General features: G+C 45.6%; 1 protein-coding gene across 3 annotated transcripts in view; it reads left to right on the forward strand.

Annotated features, from left to right (window-relative positions):
- SPHK1 (sphingosine kinase 1) overlaps positions 1–11,555 on the forward strand; it is a 44,578-nt gene extending 33,023 nt beyond the window's left edge. For all 3 annotated transcript variants that reach the window (XM_081897773.1, XM_081897772.1, XM_081897774.1), the window contains exons 4-7: positions 3,177–3,326; positions 4,815–4,909; positions 7,175–7,290; positions 10,302–11,555. In XM_081897773.1, the coding sequence (XP_081753899.1) occupies positions 3,177–3,326; positions 4,815–4,909; positions 7,175–7,290; positions 10,302–11,136 (1,196 nt within the window). In that variant the 3' untranslated portion in view covers positions 11,137–11,555. The remainder of the gene's footprint in view (positions 1–3,176; positions 3,327–4,814; positions 4,910–7,174; positions 7,291–10,301) is intronic.
- Positions 11,556–12,967: the final 1,412 nt, after the last annotated feature.

Genomic DNA, 12,967 nt, shown 5'->3' on the forward strand with positions numbered 1-12,967 from the left:
ATTGTGACCAATGTTGTATGTACACTGCTTTTCAAACCAGCAGCAAGAACTCGCTGGATGCAGAGTAAACAACAGTCTATCCTATTTGGGGTCTCATCTACCCAAGAGATGTTTTGCAATGCGCTACTTCAAAGGCATTTGAATTGGGAGTTACTTCCACCAGCCCCATCCGCCTCTTTTAATTTGTTCCAGAGAACTTAGTAACTAACACCATCTCTCATCGCAGCCCATTCCAACACCCAGCAAAAATATTTTAATTTTCCTACTTACTTCCTTTCCTGCTTGCCAATCATGCATCATGGGAGACCCACGATACGCAACAGGAAGGGGGAAGAGAGAATAGGGTGTATTTGTGCAGGAAATTTTTTTGCATCATTTGTGCTGGGTTATCTGCCGGCTCTGATTGCTGAGCCAGTCTACAGAACAGTGAGACTGGAAAGTTGATAACTGGGTGGACTACATTGTGAGAAATCCTCTTTATGCCAGAGCATACAGAGGGGAAGAGGAAGGCAAGATGCTCTTGGTTCATTGGAGGCATAAGGTGAATGGTGAACTTGAAGAGCATGGCAAGTGGCTTGCTGCAAGAAGTGATGAACGTTGAAGGTATTTCCTCACATTGAGGAGAAACACATTACCTTTTTCTTTTTTTCTTTTAATTGCCCTACCATTCTGCATAAAAAGTCTTCAGGTCAACTCAGAACAATGTAAACAATTAAACAGCAAAAAGCAACGCCACCCCATCAAAATAACTAAGAGCAGCCAAAAATCTGCTGGAGAGATTCATGGCTCAGGTCCAGTATTTTTTTTTTTTTAAAGTTTTAAGTATTTTCCAATATGTACAATTGTGTTACAGCCTTTATTCCTTTTTTAAAAATAAAGCAAAATCCTAACAAGTCTTTTCCCACCTGGGAATAGGTAGTTAGAAATTCTATTTCTAAGCTGGGGAGCCAAGAGATTGATTTACTGCCCAGTGGGACTCTCACCCTGCCCTAGCCATCTGTTTTGGTGGGTGAGTGGGAGGTGATTTGCACCAGTTGCAAGGGGTTACAAACCTGATACTTAAGATGAAAATTTGTAAAAGTCAAGGTAAAGGGACTCCTGACAATTAAGTCCAGTCACAAACGAGACTGGGGTTGCGGTGCTCATCTTGCTTTAAAGGCTGAGGGAGCCGCCGTTTGTCTGCTTCCGCAGAAAGTTTTTCTGGGTCATGTGGCCAGCATGACCCGCTTCTGGCAAAATCAGCAGTGCACAAACTGCTTACCTTTCCGCCGGAGTGGTACCTATTTATCTACTTGCACTCTGTGCTTTTGAACTGCTGTGTTAGCAGGAGCAGGGACCGAACAACGGGAACTCACCCCGTCACGGGGATTCGAACCGCCAACCTTTTGATCGGCAAGCCCAAGCTGCACAGTGGTTTAACCCACAGCACCACCCACGTCTCTTTGTAGACCAGTGCAAATAATAATTTAAAAATAGTTTATTTAACATCTGTAATACTCTCCCCTCCCTTGGTTGGCAACAACACCCACCTGACTGCTCTAGGCAATAGGCATTGGTCGGAGGAGTTTCTTCACCCCTCTCTCAGAACTCTGTCTAATAACAGGCACACCATAAATTTAAAGCACATTCCCCCTTCCAGAACAAAGAATCCCAGGAACTGTAGTTTAGTAAGGCTGCAGGGAACCGTTTCCAGGATCCTTTAGGGGGTGCTTAAAATGTATGTTTTGTAGACATGCATACCTGCATCTTTCAGTCTTCATCTATTTACTAGGATTTGCTGGTGTTGCATGCTGCTGAGTGACCGTTCCTTTCATAGGAAAATTGGTTGCTGGATGCAAAGCGCTGTTGCACTAATGTACAGCTTGCAGGCTTCCCAAATGCATCTGGTTGGCCATTGTGAGCATAGGATGCTGGACTAGACGGGCCATTGGCCTGATTCAACAGGCTCGTCTTAGGTTATTTTGGTCTTGCGACCTCTCCTTAATGGTAGTTAACTGAACACACCACCCAAACTTTGAGAAATTGATTCCCACCTCCACCCTCAAAGGAAGAGGCCTGATGTATGGCAGGGCAGGTGGTGGGCAGAATCTATTGGTCAGTCTTCCTTTGCAAACCATCCATAGGTTGCTGTCTCTCAGTTGCTGAAATAAAGTTGACAGGGAACCCAGTAGTGTATTTCTTCTGCGAAAGGGTTGTGAGTGCCATTTTGGTGCAGACCACAATTTCCAATTATGTCAGGAAAGGTGGTCTGTTGTATTTTCTCCCCCAAAGGAAACCAAAGCTGAGCCTTGCTATCCTTGAAACATCTTTGCACATGGGAAGGTTGGGAGTGTGCAACAGGGAGAAGAGTTTTGCCTCCATTCCTGATGGTTGCATCTGCTTCTCCATTTAATTTCATTTATTCATTGTTTAAACTCTGGAACTTGGCTTGAGTGGTCAAGCAAATGAAAATATTTGGTTTGTTTTTTTTAAAGTATGAGGCCAGAATAAGAAAAGTAGAGGTAGAAGCCATAGTCCATGATGCTACACCCTTGTGCAAATTAATTGAAACAATGTAGTTTCATTTTTTTTATTGTATAAAACTCACATATAAATGTACAAAACTCACATATATGTACATTAGTAACCGATATGACCGCTGCTGTTTTTAAGCAGCATTTGAATACGGTTTGGCATGGAGTCTACTATTTTCGAACAGTCACTGTTGATTTTCAGATCCCTGTACCACATTTGAATCAGCGCCTGAATGAGCTTCTCCATAGTTGCACAGTCTACAGCATGGAGGCGACTTTTGCATATAGACCACAAATTCTCCAGTGGGATTTACGTCCAGGGAATTCCCTGGCCAATCAAGTACCTGTATTTGCTGCTCTGTCATGAATTTCTTCACCACTTTTGATGTGTGACAGGGGGCTAGGTCTTGCTTCAATATCCCAGTACCATCAGGATACCTCTTTTCCAGCTCTGGAATAACTCTCTTGTTGAACCTCAATATATTGTGGTGAGCGCATCATTCCTTCTATTGGCTGCAGGCTTCCGACACCATAATGATCAACTGACTTTTTGTGTTTGTTTTAAGTACAGGATTACAAATAACATAGAAAATATGCTTTGTTTCAATTAATTTGCACAAGGGTGTAATTCCTGATCTCCCCACCTCTGTTGTCTTTGTGCAGAAGCCACCTTTGGGCTACTCTCCCGGCCCTGCCAGGTGATGGTGTTGCTGAATCCACGCAGCGGGTCAGGCCGGGCCCTGCAGCTATTCAAGTCCCAAGTGCAGCCGATGCTGACGGAAGCCAACATAGGATTCAGCATGTTTATAACTGGTAAGTCTTGTGCCTGAACAAGGCCACTGTGAAAACTGCAGTCTCTCTCTGGAATGACAGAGGACAATGTATGCACCAAGATGGCTGGAGCCCCACAAAAGTGGTTGTGCTCAAACTTTTATGTACAGCTCTCCTCTGACCCACCCACCCACCCACACCTGTGATATTGCTGGCACTGCCAAACTGGAGGACACTCCTTTGCTCAACTGTCTGGGTAGCTAATATTCTAAGGCAGCCTTCCCCAGTCTGGTTGGACTCCCAACTCTCGCCATCCCCTGCCAGCCTGGCTGATGGTCGGGATCTGGAGAGCACCAGGTTGGGGAAAGCTGATCTAGCAGGATCACGGCCTGCCCCGTTTAATCACAGTGCCACCTACGTGTGAACAGAAGAGTTAAAAATGCAGGTATAGGCTTGACAAGGCTCTAATCTTAGATTTTTTGCAGTGAAAGGAAACCCAAATAACTCTTCCCTCCAGCCCAACTCAGGTTGACCCTTTTCTGCAGAGTGCTGCTTTGTGAGCATGGCTGTGATTTCACTGATTTCAAAGTGCAGCAAAGTGCTGTAAAGGTCTGGCTGATCCTGTTCATCCCATTCCAAGAAGGGATGGGAAGAGAGAACAACTCCTTGTTACACACATTTTTTGAGATGTCCATCCCCTTCAGTTCATAACCTAATTCCATGAAACATTGCTTCAAACCAGCTTGCCATTTCCATCAAATAGGATTGGCACAGGTAGCATTTCATTTGACATCAAATGATGGCCAGGAAGAACATATTTTGCCACCTCTTGGAGATAGGATTGTCCTGCCTCACCTGTAGTGTGAAGTATGGTCCTTCTGTCAACTATCCCCACTTCCCCCTGCCCAATCAAATTTGTTTTGCTTTTCTCAATTTCGTGTGTGGGGGCGGGGGAGAGAAATGTCATTTCCAGAAGGCTAAGTGGACTAGTCCAAGAGGTTCATTCTACTTTTTAGTTCTATTTCCCTTCTTGGTAAAGGTTTAGCCAAGAGTAAGGCAAGAGTAAGGTCCTGCCAACCTAGCAGTTCGAAAGCACATCAAAGTGCAAGTAGATAAATAGGTACTGCTCCAGCAGGAAGGTAAACGGCGTTTCCGTGTGCTGCTCTGGTTCGCCAGAAGTGGCTTAGTCATGCTGACTACGGCTGTATGCCGGCTCCCTCGGCCAAGAAAGCGAGATGAGCACCAAAACCCCAGAGTCAGCCACGACTGGACCTACTGGTCAGGGGTCCCTTTACCTTTAAGGCAAGAGGAGGATGATTAACAGTTCTCTGTGTGTAAGAATGTGCATTCTCAGCTCTTCCTGACAGAGAATGCTCACTGCCACACTCCTGATAGCTGTTGGCTCCACTTTCCACAACAATACTGCCAGCATGCCCCCCAAGCAATAATAGGAACCCTTAGAGGATGCAAAACTATATCCCCCTGGGACATAACATACAAGTCATACATGCTCATTGTCTTTGTTGCTAGAGAAGAACAACCACGCTTGGGATCTGGTGAGGAAGACGGACTTATCCATGTATAGCGCCTTGGTCATTATGGCTGGGGACGGCTTGCTATATGAGGTAAGGGTTGCAAGTGGGATCCGGCTAACTATGGGCTCCCTTGCCTGTTGTGTCTTAGCACCTCAGTGCGCCTCCCATCACCAAAGACCGGATGCTGCCCAAGGTGGGCCCATGTTTAATAGTTGTAAAGGATTTTGCTACTTATTCCGATGAGACCTTCTGGCCCACTGCAGTGCAAAGTGTCTGGGAAGGGGACTGTACTTTGGAAGTGGGTGGGAACTGGCAAGGGTTGCAAATCCAGTCTTGAACAATGAAAGTCTGCAGGTCACAGTTCTCCCACTGTCTTGCAGCTGTTGAAATGTCCTCCTCCTGCTGCACAGTGGGAAACAGGTATGGGAACCCAATTCCATATTGACTCTGGTAAGTGTATGGCAGCACTGGCCAGAAAGGATTTAAATTGGAAGGAGGTTGTAAAAATAAATGAGGGAAGGCCTCCGATTTATGTTTGCAAATTTCATATGGGTAGTTTTGTAAAATGTGGAAACTAATGCCTAACAATTCACATTAAATATTTGCGTGTTTCCCCTCCCCTACCAAAGTTTGCACCTTTGGTACTGGACCAGTTAGATTTGGATTCATGTTGCATGGCAGCAATCAAAGGATAAAACCATAGTAAACTTGCAACCCTTTCTTTAAAGAGAGTCGTGGAAAATTTCTGTATGGTTGTAGGTTGTGCTACACAAGGCAAAATCTAGTAGTTTCTGCTTTAGAAACTGATAGAATACCCACTCCCCTTCCTTTTTCTTAAAGGGTCTTCCCAGTCTTCATGGCTATAGAAATATATTTGAGAACAATAAGCAGCCTGCTAATGGCGAAGCGATCCAAAAGTTGCAACGTTCAATAGAAGTGCAGCTTAAATGCAGGTTCTGATGCAGAACTCCAAGATGCTTCTGTGTTCTTGTTTTGTAACTGTGGAGTGTATACGGTTTCCAATGGTGGGTTCAATCCAAGCATTTGACTGCAGGGTCATTCTATATCAAGAGATCCAACTTCTTTACTTCATGTCATCCAATTTTCTTAATATTTTGTATGCACACTTGTTGAATGATCAAAACTAAGTTGAGATACGTCAAATTCGGTTACATATGTATTTTGTTGCAATTTTCATGAAGTACTAACAATAATACTTTCAAAGCGTGTGTTCTCTAACGCAACAACAAGCTATCACTCTGTTTTAGAACACATTTTTAAAAGAAAAGCCTGGCTAGCTTTTCAGATACCTTTTAATTACATAACTTTCTAAAGAAATGCCTGAATTAACTGATATTACAGTCTGAAGTTTTGTTTTTTCTGTTATATTTTACTCCAAGAAGACCCATTTATCCTAAATAGAAGCCAATAAGGCAGACATGTATGTACAAAATATTTCCCCCCAGTGTGATCCCATGATGAAATATTGCAGGTAGATCTTAGAAATATGAAATAAGCAATATTTTTTTTTTGGGGGGGGAATCTATAATGCTATTAATTTTTAATCACTTTTTAAAATTTTGTAACCTAAATTTTAAATTTAAGTTACAAGTCCATCTTGTGACATATCATATTAAAGCCCATGAAGTTCTGAAGAGATTGGTGTTCTTGATTTTGATGTATCTCAATGCTGGGCTCAGCTTTTAAAGTTTTTGTGTAGTCTGACAAGGCCCTCATAACTCAAAAATGGGATGAGATAAAAAGCTAAATTTTTAGATTTATATTTAGTTTTGTTCATTCAACAAGAGTACAAAACATTCAGAAAAATGGATGACATGAGGTAACAAAGTTGGATCACTTGATATGGAATAACCCTACAGTGAATGGAAAGCTTGACTATTTGAACTGGTAGAAGTTAGGTATGACCAGCCTTCCAATGACAGAATGCTCTGACAAGAGTTTGGGAATAGCTTGACTGAACTCTCACCTGTAGCATATTCTTTATTACTGTCCTCTCATTTCAAATAATGTAACTACGAGGTGTGCCTGGAACACACACTCCTCTAATAACACAATCCTGTGCATGTCCAAGCAGAATCGAGTCCCATTGAATTCAGTGAGATGTACTCTTAGAAAGGTGTGTATAAACCAGCAGGTTTTATGTGCAGATTTTTAGAGTTTGATTTGCAGTACCTCTGTGTACATAATCTAAGGCCTGACCCCCCCTAAGACTGGAGTTTTAAATGGACTGGTCACTGCTGTGCTGACCAAGCCAAGTCAGAGGTGAAAAAAACCCCTTGTTCCCTTGTCCTTTCCTTTCCAGTAAGCCCTTTTGCTACCTGTACTTTTTTGTAGGTGATAAATGGACTGATGGAGCGCCCCGACTGGGAATCTGCTATCCAGAAGCCTCTTGCCATCCTCCCAGGAGGTTCTGGTAATGCCCTGGCTGCTTCTCTCAATCACTACATGAGGTAAGGCATCTCCGGCGGTTCGACCCGTGGCAGCTCTGCATGTGTGTTTCCAGGGCTGGCCCTACCATCAGGCAGGGGGAGGTGGCTGTCTCAAGTGAATGCTGTGGGTCAAGAAGAAGCAGTGGCAAGGTGCTGGAGGAGGACAGGGTCAAGTATGCCACACAGCTTGCCCTACACCTGCTCAACTAACCTGGTGTTCTCAGGTGGAAGATTCCATTTCCTCTTCAATGCTGGGGGCAGATTCACCTGCCAGCTTTGCTGGCTTTGGCACTAACAAATCGTGGAGTTTGGGTGTGTGCGCTATCCAGCTTCAGGCAGCAAAATGTACCCATAATTGCATGTGTGAAGTTTGGCTCCTGGGGCTTCTCCATCCTAGGAACCTCAGGCCTTGGGGTAAGTGAGGGTGCGTGAAACTGCTTCCCGCCCATTTAGCTTATGGCACATGCTGAACTGCTGGTGCCACTACCAACAGAATCCTATTTGTGCACACCTCGCTTTACAGTTGGCTAAAAGCATGAAATTGTGTGTGTGTGTGTAGTGGCACTAGCACATGGCTGATTTCTAGCAGCCACCACAGTTATGTTGAGGTCCAAGCAATGTTAGGAGTTTCCAGAACAGCCCCTCCACTTTCTCTCTTAATGCTGAATTATCTTTCTTTTGTCAATCTAAAATTTATGGTGTTTAAAAAGATGCAGGAGCCCCAATACAGTTCCCACATTGGAGGAAAGCATGAAAGGTGGGTCATGGGGCAGCATGATTTCAAAGGCTACATAGGGTGAGAGTGAGCAAAGGGCATCTCCCGCTCTCATCCAAAAAGCCAGCCCACATTCCACACTGAGTGCTCAGGGCGGTATATGAGCACTGAGTGGTTAAATAAAAACAGATCCTGCATGAAGGCTAAGTTGTGTGGTGCAATGGTAAGCTGCAAAGTCGCAGATATCCTTTTGCAGGCTTCTGTTCTGCAAGGAATAGAAGAAGGGCAAGGAGACATTCAGAAAACCAAAACTCTATGGGAACCCCCCGTCTTTTGCTCATTCTGACGTTCTACCAGGCTTGCAGCTGGACCAAGATTGGTACCTGCTCCTGCCCTGTTTATTGTACATCTTTCTGCTTAGTGGGGCTGGCAAGGCAGCTGCACTTGACAGACTTCCCTTGACAACCAATGGTGTCTTGTAATCTCCTACCACTGCTGTCAAAGAGGAAGGGCATCAGGGGGACAAAGTGCATTCACAAAAGAAGCTTAATTACAGGTCCTCAGCTCAGGTTTCGATCCGCTCCCTGCAATCGCAACCAACATCCCCCAGCCCTGGCCTCTGCCCCTTCCACAGCTGGCCACCTTTCCCATCTGCTCTGTGACTAATCCTCCCTTCTTAGTGGGCTTCATCTTGAGGAGGGAGGGGAGAGGCAATGAGGTGGGTTGAGGGTGTCGCTAATGGGCGTTTCTCTCCCTGTCCTGCTGGCTCAGCCACCTGGCTCCTGCACCCCAGCTAACGCTGTTGCGTAATTCTCAGGGAAATAAGGCTTTGAGAGCATATCTGGGCCCAGTCATGCTTAGGACACTGACACAGGGGTAACCAAGCTGGTGACTTCCAGATGTTTCAAGAAACACTTCAGGCCCACCATCTTGCTTGCTCTTCTTAAAAGTTAAATAGTGTTGCTTTGCTCAGCTGTAATATCTTATTGTAGGGGAATCTGCAGCCCCTTTGGAGATGACGGATTTTGTACAGTAACAACACTAAATAGCAGCAGGGGGAATTACCGGGTGTATAGCTCATCTGTAAAGCATGTGATTCTCATAGAAAATGCCCTATGTTCAATTCCTGACCTCTCCAGGCAAGACTGGGGAAGGCTCCTACCTTGAAATCTTGCAGAAAATAGTGAGCTAAACAGCTCAAACCTCTGATATCCTCTGTATGGAAGCCTAGTTTTCTCCTGCCACCAAAGTGGCAATACTGACCTCTCCCTCCCTACTGTTTTTCAGTAGATGTTGTGAATCAGGTGCCTGGAAGATGTTTAAGCACTTGATAATGGATATAAACATTCACTTATAAAACCTAGCACTGTAGAAACTCATCTTTGGGGCATTCTTTTTTTACCCTGATCTTCCACCAACATGGTTCCCAGAGCCACATTCATGAAATTGTCCTTTTATGCTGCAAGCCTGTCGGTAGGGGCTAAGGGGGAAACCAACAAACCCAGGTAGTAGTTCTGTACTGTTGTTGTTTAGTCGTGTCAGACTCTTCATGACCCCATGGACCAGAGCATGCCAGGCGCTCCTGTCTTCAGTTCTGTATAGTAGTCTGTATAATGAACGGCTTGAATGGAAATGCTTCAGGGTCAAGAACAGGTCAATTGGAGCTAGTTTCTCCGCAGAGCCGATGCCCTTGGCCCTGCTTCCCATCTCTCCCACTGCTGCCTCTAGGTGTGTCTTGGGGCAAAGACACACCTAGAGGCAGCAGTGGGGGACATAATGGGACACCCACAAATCCCTACTTGGGGGGCACTTTTGATGATTCATGTTGGTGGGGAGAGTCCAGTGCCCTCTGGTCACTCTAGCTAGTCTCAGATGATGAAACCCGACAGCTGCAATATGGCGCTGCTCCCTTGTCCATCTGCTGCTGCATCCCAGCCCCACCTTTTTTCATGCAGCTACAAGGGGCTGTTGGGACAACGGGCCGCCTATAGAATGCTTGAGAGAACAGAACCCTGATACTTTGCTTCCTGTGTGATGACCTAGCTGAAGCGAAACCACCACTGTATGGTTGACTCCCACACCAGAGGTACCACTGTACTGGCAGCACACAAGGACACCAAAGCAGGAGTCCAAAAACTGTTTTGTCCCAGCCCCCACCCTGTGGAAGAGGAGGGTAAATTGGACCTTTGACTTTCAGGAGAGGAGACCTTTTGTGCAACCACTTCTTTATTTGACCATATTCCAGCTCCAACTACCCATGGGCTGGCCCCTTCCATGCCACTGTTTTCATGCGCTCCCCTTCTTTCTCCTGCTGCAGCAAAGGCCACTTCAACAAGGAGGAGCTGCTCATGAACTGCACTTACTTCCTCTGCAAAGGCCTGCACGCCCCCATGGATCTCATGTCCCTCCACACGGCTTCAGGCAAGCGACTCTTCTCCTTCCTGAGCTTCGGCTGGGGCTTCATCTCCGACGTGGACATTGCCAGCGAGAGGTACCGCAAGCTGGGAGGCGCCCGCTTCACCGTGGGCACGTTCCAGCTCCTGACGACGCTCCAGGTCTACAAGGGCCGCCTCTCCTACCTGCCCTGCGGCGACCAGAGCCCCAGCCCTGGCTCTTCGCCCTCTGCGGTGGGACACGGCTCCTCGTCGGCGCTGCACTCCGAACAGTTCTCCTTCAGCAGCAAGAAGTCCCTCTACAGCTGCTTCCCGTCGGTCTCTTCGTGCGCCAGCAGCAAGAGCTGTTTGCTCGAGGACTCCTTGCTGGTACCCTTTGAGCAGCCCGTTCCTGAGCACTGGACTGTAGCCCCGGAGGAGGAGTTTGTCTCCATCATTTGCATCCAACACTCCCACCTGGGAGCAGACCTCCTGTTGGCCCCCCAAGCCAAGCTGTACGATGATGCCATCCACCTCTTCTACGTGACGGCAGGGGTCTCCCGGCTTTCCATGGTCAAGTTTTTCATGGCCATGGATAAAGGGACGCACCTGGCTCTCAACAGCCCCTACCTCCACTATGTGCCTGTCAAAGCTTTTCGGCTCGAGCCCCTGGTGCGCAAGGGCTCCATGACTGTGGATGGGGAAGTGCTGCCCTGTGAACCCGTGCAAGGTCAAATGCACAGGCGGCTTGCCCGCGTCATCAGTAGCACAGGGAGCTGAAGGGGCGGGGTGGGAGGACCCCCGATGCTGCACTTCATTGACACTATCTCTGGCAGGGATAATTCTCAGGGGAAACTTGGCTTGCAGAGCCATTTTTTGAAACTACAACACGAGTAATGGTGGAGCCTGTCCTCCGGTGGGCATAAGACTCTCACTCTTCCCTGCAGTTTCAATATCTTCCTGCTCTGCACTGCCCAGAAGAAGAGATGAAGCAGGTCTCCAAGACCATAGCTCTGTTTTGCCTCTCCATCCAATATCAAACCTTCTATGCACACCAACTGCGGCTGAAGCAGAGAACCTGCTGTCATCCCAATGCAGTGGCTACGTGAATAAAAATGCCTCAGTCCAATGCCACTTTGGGGACCACTTTTAATCCTCCTGTAATTTTTTTTTAAAATAAACTCACTCTCTCACACACACACCCAAAGTTGTATGTAGCAGCAGATTATATTCTTAAGGAGAGATGGAATAAAGATTAGTGCTATTTTTCTTTTGGAAAAAAGGTAATTCTTGAAAAATTAAGGTTAAAATGATGCTAGCAGTAATCTTGATGCTAAGTTTTAGGTGGTTCTTTTGGAAAGAAAGTGCATCTTAACAAATCCTTTAGTCTTGCCTGCAAATGAGGGGTGGGTGGGTAACACTGGCCTAATGAGAGAGCTGCTAACTTTCTCCCATAGTGGGCACACCAACAAACTGACATGCTTGCCACTTTCCTACCATACTATGGCAAAACTAGCACCTTAATTTGGACTAAACTGACACCTTTGCTTTTCTCAAGATATCCAATATATCATCTCGCAGACGCATGCTAGGATGGTAAAAAGATAAGAAATGTATTGCCAAAAATAGCTGAAATGATTCCTGTCCATCTTTTCATAGTTATTCATTAGGTAAATGCAGACAAAATCAAAGTGGTCCATGAAGGGTCCTAACAGAAAAGTGTGATTTTTGTCAGAGGTAGCCACACATGAAGGTGGAACCAACATTACTATACTTGCACACCAACCTACTGGTGAAAGATTCAAATAATGTACAAGGATTCTTTATTTTAGAAAGTTAAGATTAATAGTACAACTGCTTTTAAAGTTGGTGTTCTCTCCCTCACCTCACACACATTCTCCTACCAAAAAAAGTAGACAGGAGGATTTATTGTTAGCTTTCGACTTGTGGTCCTAGTGCTAGCTGAGGCAGATAGGAGTTACGAGTGCAACATCAGCTGGTGGGCCACAGGTTAACTATGTTTGCTAAAAAGCAAGCAGTAATACAGATCTTATGATGCAGGAGACATACTTTAGGTAAAGAAATAAGAAGATTAAGTCGTCGGATGGGCAGTGATCCTGATTTCATAACTCTCAGAGCAGCTGCGAGAACCATCCCTTAAATATTTAGTATCAAATTGGTGGAACTGACACAAAAACAGTTACCAATGTTTTGCTACCGACTTCTGGGCACTGTAGTTTTAAGACTCAGATTGAACAAACTGGAACATGTCCAGTGGAGGGGGCAACTAAGGAGCTGAGAGCTCAGGAGACCAAGTCCTTATACAAAAAAGGTTGGTGGCACTGAATAGGATTAGAGAAGAGAAAAATAAAGGACTACAATAGCCATCTTTAAATATTTGCAGGGCTATCACATAAGATGATGGAACAAGTTTGTTTTCTGTAGTTGCAGAAGGTAGGACCGAAACCACATGCCCTGAATTTCAAGAAAGTGGCTTTGGACTAAACAGAGAACTGCCTGATTGTATAAGCTACCTGATAGTGGAACAGACACTGTCTTAGAAGGTGGTGGATTCTCTTGCATTATAAGTTTATGGGCAGAGACTGGATGG

This window comes from Podarcis melisellensis (genome assembly GCF_964234715.1).
Source record: "Podarcis melisellensis genome assembly, chromosome: 2".
Lineage (NCBI taxonomy): Eukaryota > Metazoa > Chordata > Lepidosauria > Squamata > Lacertidae > Podarcis > Podarcis melisellensis.